Source organism: Leptonotus elevatus, chromosome 7, assembly GCF_054856555.1.
Source record: "Leptonotus elevatus isolate MCC_2025b chromosome 7, RoL_Lele_1.0, whole genome shotgun sequence".
Lineage (NCBI taxonomy): Eukaryota > Metazoa > Chordata > Actinopteri > Syngnathiformes > Syngnathidae > Leptonotus > Leptonotus elevatus.
In genome coordinates this window covers 12,275,167-12,302,022 of record NC_141245.1, presented here as the reverse complement: position 1 = coordinate 12,302,022, position 26,856 = coordinate 12,275,167, and the positions used below count along the sequence as shown (strand labels likewise).

General features: G+C 37.3%; 1 protein-coding gene across 1 annotated transcript in view; it reads right to left on the bottom strand.

The window, feature by feature from the left end:
- Nucleotides 1–15,007: 15,007 nt before the first annotated feature.
- si (sucrase-isomaltase) overlaps nucleotides 15,008–26,856 on the bottom strand; it is a 56,620-nt gene continuing 44,771 nt past the window's right edge. The window contains exons 40-48 of the mRNA XM_086080208.1: nucleotides 26,309–26,425; nucleotides 23,684–23,832; nucleotides 23,287–23,371; nucleotides 23,150–23,206; nucleotides 22,615–22,739; nucleotides 22,300–22,388; nucleotides 21,158–21,207; nucleotides 16,082–16,249; nucleotides 15,008–15,447 (exon numbers count right to left, since the gene is read on the bottom strand). Coding sequence (XP_085936334.1) covers nucleotides 15,370–15,447; nucleotides 16,082–16,249; nucleotides 21,158–21,207; nucleotides 22,300–22,388; nucleotides 22,615–22,739; nucleotides 23,150–23,206; nucleotides 23,287–23,371; nucleotides 23,684–23,832; nucleotides 26,309–26,425 — 918 coding nt within the window. The 3' untranslated portion in view covers nucleotides 15,008–15,369. The remainder of the gene's footprint in view (nucleotides 15,448–16,081; nucleotides 16,250–21,157; nucleotides 21,208–22,299; nucleotides 22,389–22,614; nucleotides 22,740–23,149; nucleotides 23,207–23,286; nucleotides 23,372–23,683; nucleotides 23,833–26,308; nucleotides 26,426–26,856) is intronic.

Below are 26,856 nucleotides of genomic sequence, written 5' to 3'. Positions count from 1 at the left end.
AAAAATAATGACAGTTCGCATGCATAATGCCTGCATTTATTTTAGCCAGACATAAATCTCACTTCTAATACTTATTCATCATCCCAGACATGGAAATTCCGAGATGTATTTGTGTGTTTTTTTTTGTCTTGCTACTGATTCCCACTTCTTCCTCACAACGTAAGTGTGATTTGCTGCATGGTGCTTTAACACTGTAAGCTCAGTTAAAAATAGCGCTCTTCAACAAACAAAAAGGTTACCCAATTAAAAGTAACTGCCTGAGACAGGAGTTGGCTGCGACTGCCGTTCTTTCAAGGAAAATAAAATAAATAAATAAGTGACAACATGTTTGCCACTCTCTGTTATTGTAATGCATTTTCCCCTCAATTTGAACTCTCATGGTACGTTGTCATCCATATTTTTGCTGTAGTTTAGCATGGAAATAAATCTTTAGAAGGCTTTTCCTTCTGAATTTAAGTTCAATCTTTGAGCTGTGCGCAAGTTCACTGACACATCAATTGTTTTTACACTTGATTTTGGTACGCCACGGATTTCTCTTTCAAATTATGTACTTTTATTATAAGAACACAAATCTAGGTAATTCTGTTACCTAGTTTACCTGTTACAAATGTAATATTGATTTAGTTGGACTGATGTTGTCTGAGAGATAATTTCTGATGCTTTTCTTGTTTTATTTATTTGTTTAGTCTTCGTGAGAGTCTCTCATTAAGGAGAACTGCATTTGCTAATACCCTATGATCACTTTTAGTGTTGTTATATGGACTTTTTACCACAAAAAGGGTTTTGAAGTTGCTCAGTTCGTAAACAAAAAGATGCATCGTGTGCATATGGTGAATGCACAACAATCAAGGACAGAATAAGCAACTTATCGCACTAAAAAAAGTTAAGTCATTACAAACAACGACAATTACCGCATACACACACGCACAACAAAGCAACAACAACAAAAAGCGGAGACACACTTCCCAATGTGAATCAGAGTTTGCTTTTACTTCCATTTGTACTTTTATTTTGGCCTTTTTCATTTTGAGCTTATATCTTCTATTTCCCTGCCTCTAATACACGGAATGAAACTGTGAGCCCACCTTGGCCACCATCTCACATTCCTGCTCCCTTCCAATTTGCTCTCATCTCTATTTCACCCTTACCTTTTTCCGATTGCCCTTTTTGTATTTCCATCCGTGTGCGTCTCCTTCCCTCTCACCTTGTTTTCAGCTCTCTTATTCAGGCTCAATCTGTCACTCATCTTTCTGTTTCCACGTTTCCTACCCAACTGTTTTTACCCACTTCCACTGGCCTAATACATTATTCACATCTTTTTCTCCCCTTATCCCCCCTACCTTCAAATTTTGGGTGGCCACGTGGAAGTAAATTGACAGTCCAAGTCTGCCATTTATCCTCATTTGCTGTCAAACATCTGAGTGATTCCTATTGAGGATGATGGAGTGGAGTGGATGGTTTGGAAGGAAGGGGATGTGTTGGGTCAGGGAGCCGGAGGACACCTCATCTTTATCGCTCTCCACCAGATGTCTTTTCACTAGTGTACCTTTTAAACAGGTGAAATGAAGTGCCATCAAAGCAGCAAAAAATAAGACTTGCTATGTATTTACAGAGGAGGATAGAAAGAGTTTAAATCCAGCATGAGTTTTTTCCCCCCAATCCTCCTTCAAGTTATAAAGTCCCCCCTTGAGTGATTATTGCAAGGCAAAAGTGTTTGCAGGTGTTCAATTCGGAATTAACACAACACAGGCACACACGCTCACATCCACATTCACACAGCTCGCCTCTTCATCACCATGACCAGTGGCAGTCTTAGCGACAAAGCCGATGCCAGAGGAGGAGCTTCATTTTCAGCGCCGCGGACAACTCGTTCAAGCGGTTTAAGTGTGAACACGTGTGTACGTGTGCATGTTAAGTCTGATTTATTTTGTGTGTGTGGTATCAAATATTTTGTTTAGCAACAGATGTTTACAATAACAAATACGGATTCATGTATTTTAATTGCACATTGAATACTAAAATTAATCAAATGAAGTGTTGACTACAATTAAGGTGATTGACAAATCCACCACAGTAGTTGAGGTTGGCCCTTTGTGGAGTTTGCATGTCCACCCTGAACCTGTTTGGGTTTTCTGCGGGTGCTCTGGTTTCCTTCCACATTCCCCCCCAGAAAATGCAGGTTAACTGAAGACTAAAAATAATCCTTAGTTTTGAATGTGAATAGTTCCACATGTGCAATTATTCCGGTCATACTCTTGTGACTGTTTGCAGAGGGTTTTTTTTTTAATTAATTGATCTATTTTATAATCCATACGGTGCTCCTCCACTACAGAAGGATAGTCTCGGGCTGTTTTCCCCATCCCCCTTCCTTATGTTGTTCTTTTTCATCTGAGAAATCGGGACGCTGCTTGGCGACCTGCCAGGCTTCCTTTTTCTCTCTCCATCTGTTGATCATTGTTCGTTATATCTTTTGGATGGGTTGTAACTGTTGAGTGAATTTCCTTGCTCCGCACTCGTTACATGGTCAATGACAATAAATTAGATTTTATTCAATTACATTTTTCTCCCGAAATTTAACAAATATAAGACAATTTTGTGGATTGTGACAGATATTAGTCATTATAGACATTATTCAAATTTGTCTGTGCACAGTAGGCTAATGTATGGTATAGACTTGATTAGAAAATACACTTAATGTAACACTGAATTTATTTATTAGAGCTGTAATATGGTACCAATTTGCTCCATAGCTTTTTTATTTGACCATTTATGACTCAAACATCTTCTAAATAGCAGATTAACACCTTCGATGTTCACAATAGGTACGCCTGCAAGCCTCTGACCAATAGTTTTCAGACTGAATTAAGGTTTGAATTTCCCGCCCTCTGTCTGTGGATGTGGCGTCATGCACGCATTGTGTACATAAAGAAGAGAGTGTGCAATTTAATTTTTCAGCCACATGTGGCAGTAGCGATTCAAAATGAAATTTTCTGCGGTCAGCAGCTTTAATATAATGACTACTGATTCCAATTTTGCTAAACACAAAAATATGAACGCAGTATTTATTAAACATGAAAATACTATGTTAAATAAATAAAATTCAGACAACATATTAATAAAAGGACATGATTTTATTTTCACAGACATAAACTGTTTTTTGTTTTTTTGTTTTTAATACAGTAATCCTAACAGTGCATACAATATGAAATTATCTCATATAAACTGCAGATTACAACCTGATATGAAGAGATTTACAAAGATTCAGTAAAAGTGTCTTTAACTCAAGTTAAACAATTGCTTGTCATCAGTGGGTAGAAATTAATTGACATTTGGAATATTAGCCCATTGGGAAAAAAATGGCAGTATGTCAATCGGTCACACATAAATAACCAAATACTGAAGAATAAACCCCACAGATTCAAACCTCCTTAGTTGTATACTACAATTTATGCTGCATTACACAGTTATTTGCATGTTTCATTTGCACTAAAAAAACATTTAGAATGCTGGGCAGATGGTGAAACTTGATAGGTAATATTCTAAACAAACTAAAATAGGCTCTGATGTTGTAAATATTACCCATGTGCTTAATTGCCAGTTGGAAACAAACAACCCTCATTAAATGAACATTACCCAACTCAAAAGATGTCATAATGTTTACTAAGGGGCTCGAAAATGTGAAAAGGTAAGAATTTGATGTTTATTATAGAAATGCCTGTATTGAATTCACAACTTATTGTTTTCTGTTTTAAGTGATATTTATTGAATATGTAGGATCTTCAGCGCTCTCTGACATTTTTGTAGAGTATACTGCAGCAGCTCTTACCATTTTAGAGAAGTTCATCACAGCAGGGGTGTGCACTTGGAGCTCACACCAACACAGTGGAACTGATGTTGTTTGAAAATAGACCAGTAAGCGTTCCAGCTGGCAGGTTGAAAACACTCTTAATCTAATCTTAAGCGTGTTTAGTGGCTAGCACATTCTCGTCACAGTTTTTAATTTTTGGGGTTTGAATCCAGGCTTCCGCCTTGTGGACTTGCCTGTGCTTGGGTGGGGGTCTCTCTGAGTACTCCAGCTCCCTTCAACATTCTTAAAAATATAAATAAAAATCCAGCCATCAACCAGCAGGAGAATGGGCAATGGATGGACCATCAGCTCACAGCTCACAGCCTGCGGCTGTGGTGTCCTTGAGCAATACACCACTATCCTGAATTCTTCCCCTGGCCTCCTCTTCAGTGCGCGTGACTGTGTTTGTGTGTTGTTGTTTTTTTTAGGCCTATGTCAAGTCAATACAAATGATTATTCCTCTTCTTCTTCTTCTAAACCTGAGCTCTGAGTTGACTTCCTCCGAATTTGAAAACTGTGAGCCTTCTGGTCCAGATCATCTTATCTGAATTCATTGAGTTCAATCAAGTCTAAGTAATGCTCAGTTTGGACTAAATGCAAAGGCCATGAGAAAAAGACCTACTGAAAAGAGCCTTTATATGTTGATTTACCATGGCAACAGGGAGACGTGTCAAGTTACTTACTTTCCCCTTGGAATCTTGGAATTAGATGGAGGTGCCACATTGTTTTTTGTTTTTGTTTTTATGACAAATGAATAAAATCTGGAGGGAAAAAAACATACTAATGTACACGAGTAAAATAGTTTAGTTTACCAATACAATTTGAATTTGCTAATTGTAAATCTTCATTATTCATAAATCAACTACAAATAAGCCGTTTATTTATTAAAATAAATAAAACATTGCTTAATTATATGCTTTTTATTTTCCTAATATTCGACCAATGTTTTTTGGGGTATATATATATTATTAATACTATCTACCGTATTTTAATAAAACAATGAATGGGAGTTCAGTTGAATGATTTTACATCAATCACTTAAATTCTTGTGAGAATTGACTGATTTTTGCTGAAAGGTTTGTGCTCAGTGAAGACCACCATTACAGTTAACAGGCGTTTAACTGCGAGGGTGGCTTTTTCACTAGCCGACACTCTCTTGCTTTTATGCAATATGCTCTGCATTGCCACACAAAACTCCTGTTAGCAAAGAAATTTATGGGAGAAGGACACATTTTGCGCTGATGTCAGCATATTTCTTCGGTGTGTGAGATTTACATACTATATGGCTGAAGAAGATACATGATTGAGTTTGATGAAAGGCAATACTCTCTGAACAGAAATTAACTTGGGAATGCTCATTTTATATTTTGTTGTGCCTCGGGATCTATAAAGTCACAGAGACACTGACTGTTTGCCTCAGATAGCAGAAGACCTGTAGAATGTCATTGTTTAGCCTGGTGGTGAGCAGGTTAGGTTCACAGAGTGTGTTACCAGGGTGACTGATTCTTCTACACGGCTCTCTGCACCAGAAAATTCTGACTCAATTTAGGGTTAACTCCTCTCTGAGTCAGGGCATTGAATCAACGATGAGAATATTCACAGGAAACTCACTCCGAGTGTTCACTTAAACTTTGCGTAGAGTTTGCATGTTTTTCCGGTGGTTGTGCAGGTTGTCTTCAGGCACCACGGCTTCCTCCCCATGTTAGGTTAATTGAATACTCTAAATTGACCATATATTTAAATATGAGTGTAAATGTAATTTGCTTGCTCCTAACCCGTCATCTGGGATATAAGCTCTACTGATATTAACAGTTAATACTACTACTACTACTACTACTACTACTACTACTACTACTACTACTACTACTACTACTACTACTACTACTACTACTACTACTACTACTACTACTACTACTACTACTACTAATAATAATAATAATAATAATAATAATAATAATAATAATCTGGCAGCACGGTGGCTGACTGGTTAGCACGTCCGCCTCCCAGTGCAGAGGACGTGAAATCGAGTCCGGGCTTCAGCCTTCCTGGGTGGAGTTTGCATGTTCTCCCCGTGCTTGCGTGGGTTTTTTCCGGGTACTTCGGTTTCCTCCCGCATTTCATGCATGGCAGGTTAATTGAACACTCCAAATTGTCCATAGGTGTGATTGTGAGTGTGGATGGTTGTTCGTCTCTGTGTGCCCTGCGATTGGCTGGCAACCAGTTCAGGGTGTACCCCGCCTACTGCCCGAAGCCAGCTGGGATAGGCTCCAGCGCCCCCCGCGACCCTTGTGAGGACAAGCGGTTAAGAAATAATAATAATAATAAATAAAAGAAGGAATAATAATAATCATCATCATCATCATTATCATCATATTGTGGTTGTAGTGGTGGTTAATTTTCACTATTACACTTTTTTTTTCGCTACTTCCAGGGCAGGGCAGGATCATATCCCAGAATTCATAGCCAAACCATCACGCAGCTTTTATGATTTTTTTTATTTTTACAGCCACAGTCGAAACATTTGATCCCTCACTTTATTTGTGTTTTTAAAACACCGGTGGATACCATAATATCTTGGAGAAGTCAGAAGAGTTATGGAAGGAGGGACAGAATAGCATACAAACATGTATGGAAATAGTGGTTCAGCCGGATTGTAAACTGGCAATATTTGGTTGTTCTGACTTGACCGAGATGCTCCCCTTTCACCGAAAGCAAGTTCTCAAGATTGGTATGGTTGTAGCCAAGAAACTAGTATAACTCCATAAGCTCCATGATTCAAAATTAAATGACACAGTATGCAAGGCTGGAGCGGATTTGTTTTGATACAAATAATTTAAGAGATACTTTTGTAAAAGTGTGGGAACCCTTTTTGACACAACTCGATTTCTAATTATGAACCACCATATATTTGATTAACTAGTCACTAGTGTTATAAGCTCTGCCGCTGTCTGTATAAATGTATCTACATTTAAATGTTTTCGCTTCGTGTGCAATTTTTTTAATATGATGGCAATCCACCTGTTGTTTTATTTTTATGCTTTTGTTTTCATTTTGTGTTTGTTCTTTTGTTTTTCTTTTCTTGTCTTTTTTTCTATAGTAAGGGGGGAAATCTTAAATAAAATATTTTAAAAAGTTAATTTTCACTATTGACTGAGTGACCCTTATGCATGGTAGTTCCATATTTATCATTCTTATATTTTTGGCTTAATGGTATGCCTTTATATAAACAACATACAGTATAATATAATAGTTTTGTTTTCCTCTTCATCCAATTTTTCAGAATTATGGACTGACGTTGAAATGTTCTGATTTGAGTTCAAAGGAAGGCTTATCCAGTCATTGCATATATAATTAGTGTATAATTTTATGGTGCGTCATGTTAAACTCAGTACTTCCTACATGGCTACAAACCATTGCAGTTGGTATATCATGTTGCCTAAATCAGTGGTCCCGTTGGTATTGGGCCGCACAGATTTATTTATTTATTTGTTTGTTTATTTTTGTGAAGCTGAGCATATATGTACCAACTTTAGCACAACAGACTCCCACCATCACGCCGTCGAGGAACGGTTGCCATTATTAGAATGGTTGTAGTGTCCCAAATGGGAATGTAGTGGATGGTTGCTGGTCTTTGAAATATCAGTCGTACCATTAACCAGTCCTTGGCGAAAAAAGGTTGGGGACCACTGGCCTAAATGAATACTGTAAACCATTGAACAACTGTTTAATCTTAACATTTGGACTTTAATGTCAAACGTTTTCTGCTCTCAGTTTCCCCTTAGTAAGGCCACATTCCCTCGATGTATGGTATGAACTATGGTGCCCATCTCAAGGTTAAAGCAGGGTCGATAGCACTCAGCTTAACCCAGCGTAATGAATAAAAAAATAATAATAATTGCACTCAGTAATCAAGCAGCATTCTGTCATTTTGCACAGACACATGCACACACACAAGTTTGTTTCACTATCTTTGTGGGGCCATCTCATTGACATAATGCATTTCCTAGCCCCTTCCCCTAACCCCAACCATCAAAAATGATTGCCTACCCATATTCCTTGTCCTAACCTCAACCATAACCCAATTCAAACTTAAACTCTAAAACCAAGTCTTGACCCTCAAAAAGAGGTCTAACTTTGTGGGGCCCAGCAAAATGGCCTCAAATGGACGGGTGGACCCCACAACTCTGTGAAATCCCGAAATGTTGACCCCGCTATATAACAAAAACACCCACACACACGCATACACACACACACCCACACACACACACACAGAAAAGTAAAGATGTTTCCTTCTTCCACTCACATGAACAGCCATGCATGAAATCAACCACAAATCTGCAAGTCATCCATTAGATTAGAAAAGGTGACTTTTGTCACAATGTCACATCTAATTACTCAAAAGACATTTCAAGTGTCAACAAACAAGCGATGAAGTTTGTACAGACTTAATAACTTTTATCTATCTATCTATCTATCTATCTATCTATCTATCTATCTATCTATCTATCTATCTATCTATCTATCTATCTATCTATCTATCTATCTATCTATCTATCTATCTATCTATCTATCTATCCATCCATCCATCCATCCATCCATCCATCCATCCATCCATCCATCCATCCATCCATCCATCCATCCATCTATCTATCTATCTATCTATCTATCCTCCATCAATGCCAGTCACTTGTATTCATGCATATTCCTTCTCAGATAAGTGGAGTTTGTTGCAAAGCTATTACCCACAGTGCGGTTCTGTGATTATTCAATTGCATTTAGAAAGGAGCTTGTCGTAGCCCCTTTACTTCCAGACATTGCTTTCATCAGTGACTGAGACAGAGAGACTATATGTGATGAGGATGTTATTAGATGCTCTGTTGGAGGAAATGGTGGTCCAGGACTGAAGATCCCACAGGGACTGCATCCTGATCATAGCATTGAGGGTAAAGCTAAATGGAGAGAACAAGAGTAATCATCAGTATGCTAGCTAGGCTCTTTGTTATGTTATTGAAAATGTAATAACGATTATGTTAATGTTGCACGAATTAACTCGTTTTATCCACTAACAGATCGTGGTATCCTATAATGTTGGAGAAGCAGTAAGGAAGAATACCAGCAGTAGTAAACTGACAGCAAGTCATTTAGTGTACGCAATGATTGGAAATAATATTGCTTAACATCATTTTGATGATCCCCATCTTTCTGGTTATTTTTGAGAAATATTCATAGCCTACACATATTTTTGATTCAATAAACATTGATTGTTGAAATAGATGAAGTAGACTATGTTGTTAATCTTTAGAAACCCAACTAAGCAGTAATTAGGCTGCTCAGCTCCGTTATCAATCATTTGTTGCAATTGTAGCTTACTCTCGCAAATTTTTAGTCTAATCCACCAACAGTAGTACAGGAAGAAGTAAACAAAATTAATTTCATGTGTTTTAACTAGTTTATAGGTACAGAACTTAATACGAGATCCTAATTTTTGGATTAATGATGTAAGTGCATCTCCTGACATGTATTTATTGTCCACTCACGTTTTTACTGGTTAAAGTTTTTCTACAGGATGTATCTCAAAGAATAACATAAATGTACACAACCAAGAGGAAAAATATGTATTGTATAACAGATTCATAGTTTCGAGGGCTGATTTGATCCAGACTGATAGAGCTGCATCCTTAAAGGCGGATACAATTTTTCTTAGAAGCAGAGGGACATGTATAACCCATAACCCTGTCCCTAAAGGATAAACCTGAAGGTCAAGAAAGTCTCAAGTTTTATTTTTTTATTATTGTTTGCAAAAGATGCCATGTTATGGTATGATATTTTTCTATTGTTTTTATTTACTCATTTATACTCTGGTAAGGGGTTGTTTGTTCTTATCATAACCATTATGTCAGGCTTCCCCAATCATGGTCCTTGAGGGCCTGAGTCCTGCAGGTTTGAGATGTGTCTGTCCTCCAACTCAACCTGATTCATATAATCAGCGCATTACCTAGAGCTCTGATAACCATCCTGATCTTTAGAATCAAATGTGTTGGAGGACGGAAACAACGAAAACCTGCAGACTCCGGCTCTCGAGGACCAGGATTGGGGAAGTCTGCTCTAAGTGCTTTATTTTCATAGACAGCCCTTTTTACATGTCCTGAGGTAGTCCACTTTATTTGCATATTTAAATGATTGAGTAAACATACATAAATGTTAATTGATCGAAAATATAGCCACATACCTATGCTGTCCAAGTATAAACAGTAAAGGGTAAAAAATGTCTTTGCTTGCTGAAGGTACACTTTCAAGTAAATTATCTGCAGCTGCAAATTGTGTGAAAAGTGTTAAAGCAGATCAGCCAAATTGATGATAGTAGACTGCGACCCTTTTTATGTTTTCTGTGTCTTAAGTGCATGTGAGAAAAAGACTGGTAGACACCACAACATCCCCTCCCCAATTGTTGTGAAATATCTCTCTGCCGTCAGAATTCCTCCTCTTTCACACCGTCCCTTCTCTGTGTGATGAGGCCAGGCCTTCCATGGTGATGAGGTAGACAGAGGGTGATTAAAGCGGAGTCTCAACCGGTGGCAAAACTGACCTCAATCAAAGCCATTCTACCAAGAGGACATCCGCCTTCTTTTTTGTCCCTCCATCCAGTCCCCCAACTCACTATATCCCTGACTATCATCCCCATTCCTTTATTCTTCCTGACCCACTCCGTCACCGTGTCAGTGTTCCCCATCGCTCATCTCCCCTGTCTCGGTTTCCGCTCTCATTTCTCATCTTTCCTTTTGGTGATCACTCTCAATTCATCATTATTGCCTCTATTGTTGTGTGATGCTAATCTGCTCTTCTCTGGGGCTTTCCAGTTTGCTATCAGATGTGTGTTACAAATCTTGCACTTGTAAGAAGAACAGAAAAGAAACTTACAAGGAAATGGCACTAACAATGTTGACTCTGATTCCTAAAATGTTGGCGCTTTGAGATAAAAGTACAAGTATGAAAATGTAGAGTTTTAATTTTTATTCATGTGCTTTGCAATGCTTGTTTTGTTTGGTTTATATTTAATTTTTTGTTATGATAAACTGCCAAGAACATTGATGACATGTCTTGCGGCCATCTACAAATGCTTACAACAAATGCGGTTTTGCAAACTTTTCCTACTTATAGTGAAACAATGACTTCCCGAGAAAAATGTTTGCAACCTTTTATGACCTCGGACGAAACCCAAATTCACTCCATTCGCCAATTTAGGGAAATTGGAAGATAAATTGCATCAGACAGCAAGAGGAAGTACTGTAGTTCTGTAGTCTGGTTTTAAAAAACCTTAGGTGAGATGCTGGCCATGGATGAGCCTATTAAATTTTGGTGTAGTTCAATGATTTTTTTCTCACATTTAATCTACTTACGACTTTTTCCAAAGAACAGGCATATGGTATTGAATATTTTCCGATTCAGGTCACGCAGCTGCTCTGTTGACATTTTTTTAATATACATGTATGGACAGCCATCCTACTATGTCCTTATGTCCAACCAGTGTGTTGTAATAATGTAAAGTGATCATAATTCTGTTTCAGCTTGACAAACCCCATTGTGCATCAGCACTGTCAGCTTTTGTTTTTCCAACAGCAATTGTACTGTATTTTACACAAACATTCATTAGCCGCGGCCGCTTATATGAGTGTGCAAAGTGTGCGGCTGAGTCATCAATGTGTCTTCCCGAAGCCTGATTGTAATCTCCAGCAAAGCAATTGGATAATTAAGCCTATATATTTCCTTCTAAAATATATTAAACGATAAATAAATACAAATTCAACAGCAATAGTCCCAAGTCTTTTCTCACAGTGGACAGAAGACATAGGATGAAGCTGACCTTCCTTATACATTAAATTGCGGTTTGTAATTAAGCAGATATGCATAATGTAATTATTATTACTGTACATGCGTTTATAGTCACATGAGAGCTCTCAATTTCCTGGTGATAACAAGTGCAATGCAGGCTTATTATATTTATGCTCATTAGACTATATGAAATATTGAATTACTCGGGCACCCGAGTCATTTTAATATCTCTGCTGAGCCGGAAGTGATGCAATCACACTGGCCCCATTTCCAATGATATTTAAATCATTTTCTGCGTGGATGGTCTGGCCAATTGGCAAGCATCTCCTTCCCTGTTTTTATTTGTTTGTAAAGCATGTTTGTGTGAGTGTATAAATAGGTGGGAGATACTGTTGAGCTATTTGATTTGATTTGGGAAGATCTGTGTGGCTATCCAGCAAGTGTTTAATCCACAGTCTGCACCGTTTGTTGTTTGCCAATATTTTTCTTATTATCCTCCAGCAATCATGCTATTTTTCTTCGTCTCTGACTTCAAGGCAATTTTACTATGATTGCTGAACACACATAAGACACATACAGTATGTCAACATATTAATGAAACTTTTATTCGTATTCTCTCAAACTTTTCACACAATCTTATTATACACAACACTGTATCAACAAATAATTTTGACATTTCAATGTCTGACTTTATATGGACAGCAATATTTGCAATAACTTGATTAATCATTCTTAAACTACAGTACCATGTATTTTCTCAAGGCTTGAATCAACATTTCAACATTTTACAGCATTTGAAGTGCTCATGTTGATTTTTAAAATATAATACCCTCCCACGCAAAGGTTTTCTAATTGTTCGCTTTAGCATTTTATAGAACATTTGTACAGGTTGCTATTATATAGTGCAAGTGACTATTATCATTTTCTAATGTTGAAATAATCTTATTGGAAGATTAAATGAAGAAAATGTAATTTATGTTACACACAGTATCTGAAATTCACACTTTGGCAAGTTTTGACAATTTGGAAACCAAATTCTGTTTTTAGGGTTCCAGTGTAAATTAGAACATCAGTGATATGATCATGCTGATGGTGATGATTATTGATTGATTATTTAATTTTTAAGTAAGTACTTACATTATTTAATGTTAGATGATAGTAGGTCTTGTCAAGAATTATTGAGAACAATTTTATATTCATAAATAGATGCCTAAATATGTCTCTTAAAAACCTTTGATATAAGCTGGACTTAAACTTTTAAGGATGTGCTATTTCTCTACGGTCTGTGTACATGTCTTTGCTGTACCTGCTTTTTGTTTTCAGTGAATGACAAGCGTGCTCTATCTATTATTCCATTGCTTGCTGAATAAAACAAAAAAACTGTTACTTTTGCAATGTGGTGTACTTATCTGCACAGTTTAAGGCTCAGTTATGTAGTTTTGTGGCATTTGGCTGAATGTGAGCAGGGAGTAGAATTTAGTTTGGGTTTAAATGGGAGCAGCCGTTGGGCACAGCGGCCACGCCACCATCCCTAAAGGAAGCCAGCCACCGCGGGCATGTCAGCTCTAATTTATTGAGAAGATCCGACACTTACTCACTACTTTCCGTCTGGTCACATTTACCATGTGCCAGTACAACCCTTTGAAAGTGATTCCAGTGTTGCATATGGTATGGCACACTTATAATTTAACTTCTTTCTCTCCTCGTTGATCCTGTCATGCTTGCTTCCATGATACTCCTCTTCAAGCCGTTGCTTAGCTTTGTTGGTTGGTTGTTGATGGAGCTTTTGTTTCTTAACGTAAAGCAGCCAATTATCTGGCACATCGATCACTCTGTAAACGCTTTCACTGGTTCGATGCTCAATCAACTAAACCCTCAGAATCTTTCAGAAGAATTCACTGTGCACTACAAACTGTGATCTTCTGCTTGTCACATCCTTTTATCATCCATGTCCTGCTTGCATACAGTATGTTGCAATGGGATCCTGCGGAGCTTGACTTTGGTGCTTTTGTCTGACTACCAATTCGTCATGCTACTCAGGGGATTTAAGCCAATGGCCATTCTGCATCTGATTTCCTTGCTGTTGGCCCCTCCAGACATTCCACACTATCCACCCCCTGCAGGGGTGTTGCTCTCATGCTGATTTGCTTTTCATTGGGATTGTCATTCATGGGGACAGCCATGCAGTGGCGGTGTAGATACAATAACATACAAATGATGTCACTGTCCAAATATTTCTGGACCCGATGGAGTACTTGGATAAGAATTATGTGCATGAACCTAACAATATAAATCTAATGTTAACATGTTGTATACTAATTATATCTTAAAATTGAAAAACACTATCGGCATCAGAAACAAAATGATCCTCTGAGTCCTTGATTTCGTTAAAGAGGATCACTTATTGCGTCAGGCATCTCCGAAATCAAAGCTTTTCCAAATATCAAATGCATACCTCTTGAGATATAATTTCCATTGAGCAGTACTTCTTGTTAGAATTTTTATTATGAACATCTGCTTACTTGCTTGACACAGATGAAGAATGTCTTCAAGCAGTTTATGGGGAAGGAAAAATCATTGCATTAATTTACACATGGAGGTTATGCAGTTTTTATTAAGTAATTATGAATTATTTTCAACTATGTTCATTCTCTTATCCACTATCAGACTGACATACATATTTGAATATTAATTACAAAACAAAAATGTCAGCCAATCATTACCATACGGCAAATCAGAGCACAACAATTACTACATTTTAATTAATCGAGTGGAAGGTGGTCACTGTTAGTAAGAATAATTGATTACAAATTTCAGCCAGTGGGATGGTGAATATACATGCACTAAAATAACATTTTAACCCTACATAGTGCAAGTATTAGTATAATTGTCCGTTTGTTGTTTTGTGATTCTTGCTGAAGTAGCTCTAGTACCTTCGCTTAGAATGGAGCATGGAAATCACCAAATTTGCATTTCCTCCGTGGTAATGCTTTGCCAGGCCATTTGCTTGTTTGTGCATTTTTTCTGCTATGCTATGCAAATGCTATGCTAATAAAGCCACTAACTTGGCCATTGAAAAGTGACCTTTTTTTGCCAATAAAAATACTTGAGTTGCTTAAGTTTTATTTCAAATCACATTTATAAAAGAAAATCAGTCCTAACTGTACACTTCATAAGGCAGATTGATTCATTAGACGTTGCCTGTTTGGAACATGTAGCAATGTACAAAATATATATATTTTTGAAACATGTAGCAATGTACAAAATATATAAACATTGTTTAGTTTTTTTTGTAAAATAATTATGTGCATTAACTTGAGCTCTTCCAAATAAGGTAAAAGCTAAATGGTACAGTCGGTACCACACTGTGTGTCTTCCTCGACTTTCCTCCTGCTCCATTTCACCTTAGATATGAAGATAATACAATTGATTATTGTGACTATAGTTAGGTAAAAGTGTAAAAAAGTAAACATTAAACCAACTTTTAATTTCAAAAGTTCTCTATTTGTACAAAAACAACTGTAAATTGTCAACATAGATTTCAGCTCTGTCATGGTGACTTGTTCAAATGATGCCTTTGTCAATATGTTAATCACATAAGAGGGCAAAATCAATTCATAAAAATGTATAATTGTATAACCTGAAATATATACAGTATGTTAAATATTCACCAACCGAACATAAAATCATACTCAGACACTGGCCCTCCACGTCATAGTAAATCCTTGATCCACACGGACTGAAGTTGCAGTTGCGTCTACAATGAGCTCCTGTAGATTAAAGACAAAGAAAAAGAAAACGTTTAAAATCACAATAAATGTACAATTTTAGGCGGTGTAAACAACAAGTTGTAAAACATAATGTCATAACTCATCGTAAAGTATGAATACACCAACATATGCTATGTCATTTTGTGCAGTTGTGCACTTAATGGAGAGTTTGACATATTAATATGATATACACTCCATCAATAGAGTGTGTGTCTAAAAGAACAATTTAAACATGGTTTACTACATTGTGTTTTAAACAATTCACCCAGCGGTTCCCTTTGTTTTAATTAAGAGGAAAGAGCCACAACAAGAATGGAGCTGATCGCTGTTGCTTTGATGTTTTAATAGAGCCCAAATTGACAACTTTGGAGAATGAATGTTTGAAGGCAATGCCTGACAATAAAGGAGTCGTTTTGAAAGTATGATTGATGATGTGCGCAGCATGATAGTGAATACATTAAATTTACCGGTAAACTGGGAACAACGCTGACTTCAATATCAAATATGAAGGCATTCAATTGATAACAAAAATGTTTTTATTTTATTTTCTTGGTGACAAATATTAAGTGGACCCAAGTAATAATTTCCTCAGACTGAGAAAGTGTCTATATATACAGTACATATATATATTCACCTGAGTATCAGCATTATACTGAGGTGCCAGTTTATGTACTGTCTCGTCCGCATCTGTCAGGGACACCTCTGTGATGTTAGTGCTGATCCCCCAGACCTTCACTATGCCAAGGATCAAATGGTCAGCTTCAAACAAGCCGTTGTGGAGAGTTGTACCTGACAAAATGTTCTGGAAGTGGAAAAACAAAAGATTAGGAATGAAAAGAAAACTAGTCTGTATGTTGTTTAGAGGTACAGTAGACAAGGTTTTTGGAAATCATGACTTGATCTTTGTTCAGGTCACATTACTTGGAAAGAGCTCAACCAATGAGTTAAAGTGATAAAGATCCATTGAAATATTAAAAAGATTATAAAACATGCAAAAATACCAAATTATTGGGACACTATGTTAAGTCATTGCACTGATAAGGAGTGAAGATGGGAGAAGGAAAAAGGGACAATTTTCTACAAGATGTTGGAGTGAGTCGGGGAATTTGTGTTTACTTATCCACAATAACATTTTTGAAGTCAGCAACTTGACACAAAGTGATGTGGTTCATTCCAAAGTTATTTGTTGGGGTTAAGGTCAGGAGTCTAAATGTGTTCCACACCAAACACACCCAACCAAGAGTTCATGGAACTTGTTTTACAAGAACAGAAAACTCCCTTCTCCAAACTTTTGGGAGAATGTCCAAAATGTTTTGTGGGAATGAAGAATTAAGATCAAGGAGCAACTTGAGGATAAGATGATTATTCACAAACCACCTGCTGATGTCCCATCCCATGTGGAACATCCTAGCCCTTCAGTCAGATTTGATGTAACAGAAAAAGGCCAAGCTTTGAATAGAAAAGTTAAAGAGATGCCATTTAGATCGGATAACAAAAATTAATCAAGTTAAAGTACCACTGATTGTCACACCCAACTAAGTGGAGCGAAATTCATTCTCAGCATTGCATATCCTTGTTATTCACATTGACCTTGAGGAAACTATCTGCTACTGTGTTATTACATTAACAACATCAAATGGAATGGTTGACTGATCACCAGTGACCGAAGGAGGGCAGGAGCACACCCAGACAAGGTCAAGCTATATATTGCTCTTTGGATAATTATCGGTACCACATAAGACTGTGCAAGTGTAGCGTAATGTTTCCATCAGAACTCTGGCCCAGCGTAAGCTGGATGTGATTTTTCCCATTAAACCCATTAAACAAATAAGCCACACTCCAGAAAGTAGAAGGACAAGACTGAACCAAAAGACTAAACAGAAAAATCATCCAGACGAGACACGTGGAGGTCATTGTATAAAGGACAGGGCTGAAGTGTAGATATTCAGATGATGTCATCAGCCACAAGTTAAAAACAGTATGCAAATCGGCAAATATGGTGACAGGATAGCAATCGCTTGTGATATTTTCAGATAACTTTTTTTCTGGCATCCTTATTCAAACTATTGAGTCATACAGTCATACATTGTTGCTTTTTCCGACATGATGTCTGAATAGCTGAGTGTAGTAAAGTCGTTTTACTGCTTCTTAGCGAGATGTGCAGGGTTCATTTTGAACACTATTTACATGACCAAATATGCTTCTTTGTCTGAGAGGACAGACTGCTTGCAAATTAAGGGTGTGTTAGAAGGGAATTGCCCATAGCAAATAGAAAAGGTCAAACACACAAAAAAAAGTTGTATAAGGTCTGGCCATGAAGCTATTTTTCTTTTTGTCTTTTACCACCAATATCCTCTTAAAGTGGGCATATAATGGAAAATAGACTTTTTAATGTTTGTCTAGTTAGGTCCCGGGAGTGTCTGGCCACCTTTCAAGTGTGAAAACAAACAGCAAGTCTTTTGTTTTCTATCCGTTTACTTCTGAAAATGTCTTTGACGGTGAGCAACAGTATATATATATATATATATATATATATATATATACTGTTGCTCACCGTCAAATACATTTTCAGTCGTTCATTTTATATATATATATATTTATATATACACACACACACACACCCACACACCCCCACAGTCTATGTCCAGCGTCATCCAAAATGGCATGTGATGTGCTGTGCTAATCTGCAAGGCAGCTTTGGCTTCGTTGCCCAACTTTCTCCATCTCCTCACATCTGCCTGTTCATGCTTACACACACACAAACACACACCAACACGCACACGCTGATTCGTTCTTTCTCTTCCTCCTCCCCTTGGCTGACAGACAGTGTGCCTGCTTTATCACTGTGTGAAATTGCTTTGGAATGAGCCTGATGGTAGGCAGAGGACGGCCACAGATGTTTGGCTCTGGTCGCTGTACGCGTGTGTATACAGTGTGTGCGGGTCTGTATGTTTGTGTACGTCGATCTGTGAATGTTTGAGATTAAATGTATGCTCATTAATGTGTGCCTTTGTGTGATAATGTGCCTTTTTGCCTGGATGAAAAGAGAATGGGGCTGGGTTAGTTGCATAAATCCAAATGATCAGGGGGTTTGTGACACATAAAACTTAAAAGAGGTGTGCTAAACACACTTGCACGTCCAATTCACAATATTGCTGTTTTTGAAATGTTACCTAAACTAAAGAATAAGCTAATAGAGTCATAGGGAATCACAGCTGTGAGTATATTGAGAGTTTTTGTGAATTGGGTTTCACGAGGTAATTTCAATACCAAATTACTGTCTGATCCAGTGAATTCACTGCAGAACAACAAAGAAAAATCACCGGACAAATAAAGAGGGAGGCAACAAAGATATTTCAGTAATACTTTGAACAAAAATATAATAATAATAACATGTTTTTAAAACAGTTAATAAATAGAAATATCCACCCATTCATCCCTTTTTTATACTTCTTATCCTGGCTAACTTTGGATGAGTGGCACGGTCCACTGTAGACTGGCACAACACAATGAATAAAATAAAATACACAAGTCTTGACACTGTAGATACAGTAAAAACTGTACTACAAGGAGAATGGGAGCACCAAAATGCAATTACTGTATTTTTTGGAGAGGAATTGCTGGAATTTCTTAATCTAACCCAACTTCTTTAACTCATTCACTCCCAGCCATTTTCACGGAAGCAACCCCCTTTGCTCCCGGCTGTTTTTCTGGATTTTGACAGATTTTGCAAGGCCCACAGAATATTGCGGTTTATTGCTATACAAACATCTCTTATATTCTGCTTCCACCTGCTGTCCGTTTTTTGTAATAACTACCATTGTTAAGCGTCTTCTTCAGGTCAGAAGCTGCATCAAAGCCTTCTGTAATGTCTAGCATTAAAAAAAAGGAACATGGCAATATTTAAAATATAACTTTTTTTTAGACGTTTTTGGGAGCAAATGAGTTATGAAGCTCACCGTTGATCAAATGCCATATTGTCAAATACTGTCCTCTGCTGTAATAGTCGCTATGCTCCAATAAATAACTGCAGCTTTGTTATTGTTTGTATAACATATAGTTGAGTTATAGTGTAATAAAACACTGTTTGAATTAAATATTCATATGGATGTATATGGGTATCATCATTTTCACAACATTGATTTTTTTTTTCTATGTGAGCCCTGATATTGACTGGAAAAAAAAGTTGACCCTGCCTCTCATCCCAATCAACCCTAATGAGGACAAGCGGTACACACAACAGTTGGATGGATTTCCTTCTTACTGGAAATGAAATTTGACTCCTCTGTCCCTCTAAAAATGAAAAATAATAAACAAGTATGCTTACTTTCGGAATACTACTCCCCTGTCAGGCCTGTCAAGATATTGTTAGTTTGTATAGTAAGTCCTTTGTGGGCCTCAACAATCTATTACAGTGCTCAACATGAAAAGAGAAAATAATGTGTTTAAATAACTGAGACCAGGCATGAGATTAGTTTTGATGACTGTTGATTCACTGCATAGCTGAAAAGCTGACATGCTTTAAATTGGATGACAATGAATTATTTTAAACCGTCTTATAATAATTCACAGCCCAGTAGCCTCACAGTAATTTCAATATATAATTTAATGGCTGTAAACTTGCCAGAACTGTAGTAGCTGAGCTGTATTTATTTGTTAAGTTTGTAATTGGAATTGGACTGGCACGTATACTGCATCACCAAGCTTAGGCTTGAGTAACCTACTGTATTTTTAACAATTATTTTAATTAAGTTTCTAAATTATCATTGCTGGCAAAAGGAAGTCTACGCAGTATGTCAGACAAATTCCAGCTCTGGTGTCTAGAGCAAATTTATGATATATGATGATATATTTTTATTTTTTTGTGACACCTGGAACATTTCTGACACACCTTGTATCTCTGTGAATGCACTATGACATTATTTATTGGCGCCAAGCATAACTACTCAATTAGAAGAACAACCAATTACCGTATATTGCCTGTAAATGTTACCAACATTTCTAAAATGTAATCAAGTAATGACAGCCTTATGTTTTGTTTACCTCTAAACGCTCAACTGAGCTACAGGCGGTAATGTTCACATTCCATTACATCCTCTTCATGCAATTTTACCTCAGGCCATGATGTTAGTTTACCCTTATAAAAGCCTTATTGGTTTCTAAACATTTGCAGACATTGCCAATTGGTGTAATTTCAAGTTTGCTACCTCATATGAAGTCATAAAAATGTGTTCCTAATTTAAACTATTTTTAAAATGGAAAGCAATACAAACACATTATGTAACATTGATTACCTTTGTATTTCATGTTTTAATGATGAAATTATGCTAAATGACTTCTCCACCAGTGCTATTGCATATATACATAGTAACACATTCTTTTGTCGCATCACTATAATTATGTACTGCTGCAATGGCGGCAAGTTAATGTTTTAAAAGGATCATAACTCAATGCCCACATCTTAAATTGGCAGCACAAATACAACATCCCTCCCAGGATTGCTGCCTCAGAGTAATACTTTTAAGAAGGGGAATTATTTTAACCCCAAAAGAAGTCACATAAAATCAATTTCCTAATTTGGACTAATTTCTGTGAAGGTGACAACCACTACTCTCTGGCAAATCAATGAATTCAACTATTGCTGCATTAATAACAATAGTGACAATAAAGGAAAGAAGAGACGTGACATTAAGTCAGCTTCTGAACTCACCGCTTCTACAGCATATGAGGTCAGGAGAAAGTGTCCTTTTTCAATCGTGTCTAATGGGAGAAAAATAATTAAGTATGAATTATTGAAATACAAAGTAACACAAACAAGAAATTGATCTAAATACAGTATAAACGTTATATACTTGGATTCATAAAACTGCATTTATCCCCGGGAGAAATTCACAGTAGAAGTGGCCTAAAATAAAGAATTATAGATTCAACTGAGCAGTATATTTTTTATACTCTAGCTGTATAGCTGCATTAAATGTACATCACCGTTTTGTATTCACTGGCAAATGCTTGGTAAAAACACTTGTGCTTGAATGTTAAAATGGCTATGTAGCTTGGCTAGGTCAAACGACTCATGAAAGTCATGAAGAGCAGTTTGAAAAATGAGTAAGCAAATAATGGACCGATGCACTGCTTTAGTTAATGAAAGAGAAGTAATTAATTAGTTCCATGAAATTGTAGACGTGTAGGTCAGGGGCAGAATTGCTGTGACCATGATAAACATTTGCGAGTGCCTCTGAATGTCAGTTAAATGCATTGCTAATATTGAAACTCAAACAAAACACAGGTAATGTGTCGCTTCAGTAAGTGGAAAAGCAAACAAAGTAAAACAAATTAGGCTGGACACTGAAAGAGGAAGAAGAGGAATAGACACGGGAAATTAATTCATGAATTTCTATTCCTCTCCTTCTATGCAAACCATATTTTTTCACACTTCGTAAATGCAACGAAACATAACTTCATGTGCATATTTATCTGTGTTTTATAATAAAACTTACTAGTAGGAACCAGAGGCGGCGGGAATAACTTGGTGGATTAGGTGGCACTTCCAACAAAGCTCAAGAATCAAATACCATTCAATCAACTTAATTTGTTGGTAGGGCCTACATGTATTTATGCTACTGATAAGCAAACTATGCTCAACTGGATATGAGTAGTTGTTTTTAATGTCCAATACAATTTTTATAGTTTTTCAACATATCTACAGCCTTCCATATTTGTCAGAACACAATGTATCATAGGTAACACTGAAAAGTCATTTTAAATGTCATTTCATCTACACCCATGGTCATTGCCTGTAATTGAACAACATTTTGAAAGCAGCAAGTTTCTCACAGGTGACCTTTTACTCACTTATTCCGTCGCCGTCATCCCAGAAGAGCAATCCTTGTGCAGTTCCATTGTCACTCAGGGCAATGATCAGTCCCAAAGGATTCTTCCGGCTGAAAGAGAAGTGCTGGTAAGGGTTGCAACAGTGAAGGACACCTGCTATATTTATATCATCGCTCGCAGGGACCCACCTGATCTCTACTGCGCTCAATCACTCAACACCCTAAATGTAACTTATTGCCTTTCTCAAGCTTGCTTTAACCATCCAAGGCATTCACCACTACCTGGTTTGGGTCTCGGTTGTGAGCCATTTTATTGTGAGCCGTTATTTGCAATTACCTGTAGTATGTTGTGTTCTCTGGTTTTTGCCAAGGTAAGATGTATCCTCCTCTGATGTGAATATTGATATGGTCCAGTGGGGTGGGTAGCCAGACCTTTTCGCCACGCACCTTGACTTCTTTGGCCTAATTAAAAGGGTGACAGTTATATCTCATTAACTATATATATATATATATATATATATATCAGCTTCAAACTCAATAGGATAGTTTGCAAAATAATGACCATAAGACAAAAAAAGGAATGGCAATGGCGGTGGCATCCTGTCAAAGTTTTATTGGATAACAGCAGTAAGACAACAGGGTTTCTTTACTCTTCAGTCTATTATTTTGCACCATACTGTTAAGTGAGCATTGCACCTGGCCATTTAATGTGGTTATTCGGTTGTTTAATAGCTGCTTTTGTTTAATGGCATTGCTTGAGTGAGAAACTAGCTTAAACTTATCCTGTGTCACTTATTGATGTCTTCGTAATTATATAATCATAGCTCCGGAATAAATTCAGTGATATATATATATATACTGTATGAACTCACCGTGTGGTAGTCATACCAGCGTGCATCAGGAACATAGGCTTCTACATGTGTAGCTCCCTGCAAAAAAAAAAAAAAATCACATGAGCGAGACAAGTAGAGAAAATAGCACAATAATACCAGTGTTTGCGCGTACGTACCGGGTCAAGGGCAGGGCTGATAAGAAGAGCAGGTCCCCAAAGAAACTGTTTATAAATGTCCCAAGTAGTTGGATCGTTCACAAACCTGTGACACATCGGCAAATTGTATGTTAAACATGACTAAACAAAGAGGTTCCTTTAGTGGTTTAAAAATGCAAGTTAAGCAGTACTTAAATGATTTTTTTTAAGTCTGATTCATCAAATGAAAACAATTTTAATTAAAATGTAAACATATTCACTCATCAGTTGATTTATATTTTATGGCGTATCATGTTTGATTGAAGGAGGCATTTATTTTTGTTCATTCGCGTGTACACTCACCCCAGTTAAAAGTCCCCCCCCCCCAAAAAAAAAAAACAATAATTAATAATTAATTTAAAAAAAATAGTGCACTTACTCATGTAGAAGTGGTCTGACGACAGTGCTTCCTTTAGTATGAGCAACATACATGAGCGTATAAAGGTATGGCAGAAGGGTGTAACGAATGTTGAGTACATTCCGAGATGCCTCTGCAAAGGTGGCGTCCCAGGCAACAGGATCTTGTCTCTGAAAACAACAAATGCTCAAGAAATAATCATACACCGACAAACATATGAATGCTACGTTTTCTTGTCCTCCCATTTGCTATGAAATGATCAAAGTGAACTATTATTATTACATGACATGATTTGATTATTTATTGTTATCTGTGTTGGTCTACTTATCCTAAACAGCTCTATAATGATACTGATTCAAATTGTTGCTGTTTTAAAATGACTGGTCTGATCCAAAGCATCCTAAATTGCTGACTTACATGCAGGCCCTCTAAAGACTGCAACACACCCAACGTCCACTGAACTGTGCATTATCATGCATCAAACATCTGTATAAACTACCAATAGACAATGGCGGGGGCTCTTAGCATCTCATCACCATTTTCCAATTACCTTCATACTGCTTCCAATAACACATGCAATAGCCTACATCTGTTGACTGTAGGCTCAATCTGAATGATTTGAGCATGAAGAAAGAACATTTTTAACACCAAAAGTGCTCCTTTTTTGTGTGTAAATCCAAACACAATATTTTTTGCATTCTGATGTTTGAACACAACACAAGCCCAAAATGCAACAGGTATGCTTAATGTTTCCGATAATCAGATCATCCTCCCAGCATTCCCAAAGATGAAGGAAATGAGCATCTGACGGGCGGCTGTGTGTGTAACCTTCAGCCTCCAACAAACAGCAATTTCAGGTGAACAATTTGTGAGCCAGCGTGAATGAAACAAAAAAAACTTAACACCTTATGATCATGACTCATTCTGTTTACCACACACTGGTTTGCTGCAACTTTCTATAATTTCAGTAATTGGGTATTAAGAATTGAAAAAACAAAACAAATAAACTGTAATTTAACTTGTAGATGTTTGAATATTTTTAACAGCAGAGAAATCTAATGGTTGCTTACTGCAGACATAGCAGGTTATTGAGCAGCTAAGAGTTTCAAAAAGGGGAGGTGTAGTCTGTTGGCTGTGCATGGCAGTCGGCAGTTACCATCGTGAGCACATACTATACGTATGTGGCGACATAAGTGATGAAAAGAATAGTAACAAACAATGTCAAGCGGACTGAGAGCTTAAATGTGCATTGCTCTTTGAGTTGATTGCTCGTGGGGATGACAGGATGAGATGCTCCAATGTAATCATCAATAACTGGGTGAGTACTACAGATGATGAATGATTTGTTGATAGATGCCCATTTTGCTGAGCAAGGACGGTTCGGCTTGAAATATTGACGATGACGGGAGCGTGCACGGACTGTTGTCAATTGCCGAATGACGGAGAGGTATCTTGTCGAGAGTGAGTGACTCTCTGCCAGTCTGTCCTTAACGGTCGGCCGTTTTATTGAGCGATTGACGGAATGCCCACCTTTGTCTGTAGGTCCTAAAATAGTGGCGGATGTGTGGTTAAAATAGCAGATGTACAGACTAATGATTACAATTTGGTTCGGCTTGAAAAAATGACAGACTGACGATGAGTGACGGGTGCCCAGGGCCCTGATAAATGATGGATCTGCAAATTTTTGTAAAAAATGCCCACCTCTGCAAAAATGTGCCCCCATGTTGCCTTTCTCTCTGCTTCTTTTTTACTTGCTGCGTTGCTGGCTTCGTCTTTTCCTGAACGTTTTTGATTCCAAGCTACAAAACTCCAATCTGAGTAATTATCCTCTAGATGCTATCCCATTTGCAAGCCATTACAATACCACGGGAATAATGGGGTTCGTGTGTGTGTCATGGTGGGGTGGGTGATGTGCAGTGGCGCTCAGATCACCTTGAGAATTAAATTAAGCAATCCACCCCCAATACACACACACACACTTCCACACAAACTGTCCCATCGAGTACTTCAGACTCTATTGCAGAGAAATTTTGTCTCGTGGGATCGATCCCTCGACGGGCCTTATTGGATTTCTTAGATGTGTTCCAGAGCTCTTAAAGGTCACGGCAAGAATGAATGCCACCAACACAACACCACCAAACCAGAGTATCTCTTTGGAGATTTATGTGTGCCTGTGTGTGTGTGCAGCTTTATATTTTTGGCAAATATTAGGCTCTCTCTTTGAGAACAAGAACTTGCTCTGTGAAAAGATTCATTTTTCATCTTCTCACTAAGCACCTGTAGTTGGAGTGAAGCGTATGGAGAAACAAACAAATACAATAATGCTTATAAAAGCCTTCTAACGTCACGTAACTCACTGACAATGTTCTTCTTCTCTCACATTCTTATTAATTTAATTCCCCTTGTTAAGGATAGAAGATAATAATAATAATAATAATAATAATAATAATAAACAATAGCTGTACCTTACATATTTTCTAGTGTAATACACTGTGGCAACAAAAATATATTTCCATAACTTGAATATGAGCGGGTGTCCACACGCCGTAGTTTGAAAATACTGATATTTCTCCAACAGTGAAGCCTCTCACTAGTAGTCTGTCATAGCAAGCTAAGCTTTAATCATTCTCCTGAGAGTTTACTCACCGGGTTGCCCTTGCCGTTATGGTTACGTGAATATGGATAGAAGGCACCCAGTTGCATCCAGCGAAGACACATCTCATACTTAGCTGTATTGAAAAACCCGCATATGTCTGCCCCAGTCTGAAATAGAGGTCCAGTGAAAGAAAATATGAGACAACAGGGAAAATAAATGCATAAAACAATAAGTGAAAATCATATTATGTAGACTATTTGAGAAATTTAAGTGCAATGCTTAATCAGCAGCATCATTTTTTTTTTCAACAGCATTAACTGAGTTATAGTATTTAGATCGTTTTGGATCCAAATCACAAATCCAAATCATGGTCAATTTGTTGTTATGATTGCATTTTATCCATTCATTCTAGCCCGGTGCGGCCATAAACGTGCACTGCACATTTTAATCCGTAGAATGCCTTCACTTATTTTTGTTGTTTTTACTTTGCACCAAACGGAGCAGTGGCCCGAATTTTGCTGTACACCTGTTGTACAATGACAATAAAGGCATTCATTCATTCTTGATAAACTGTAGTGCTTATTTGCATTAATATTCA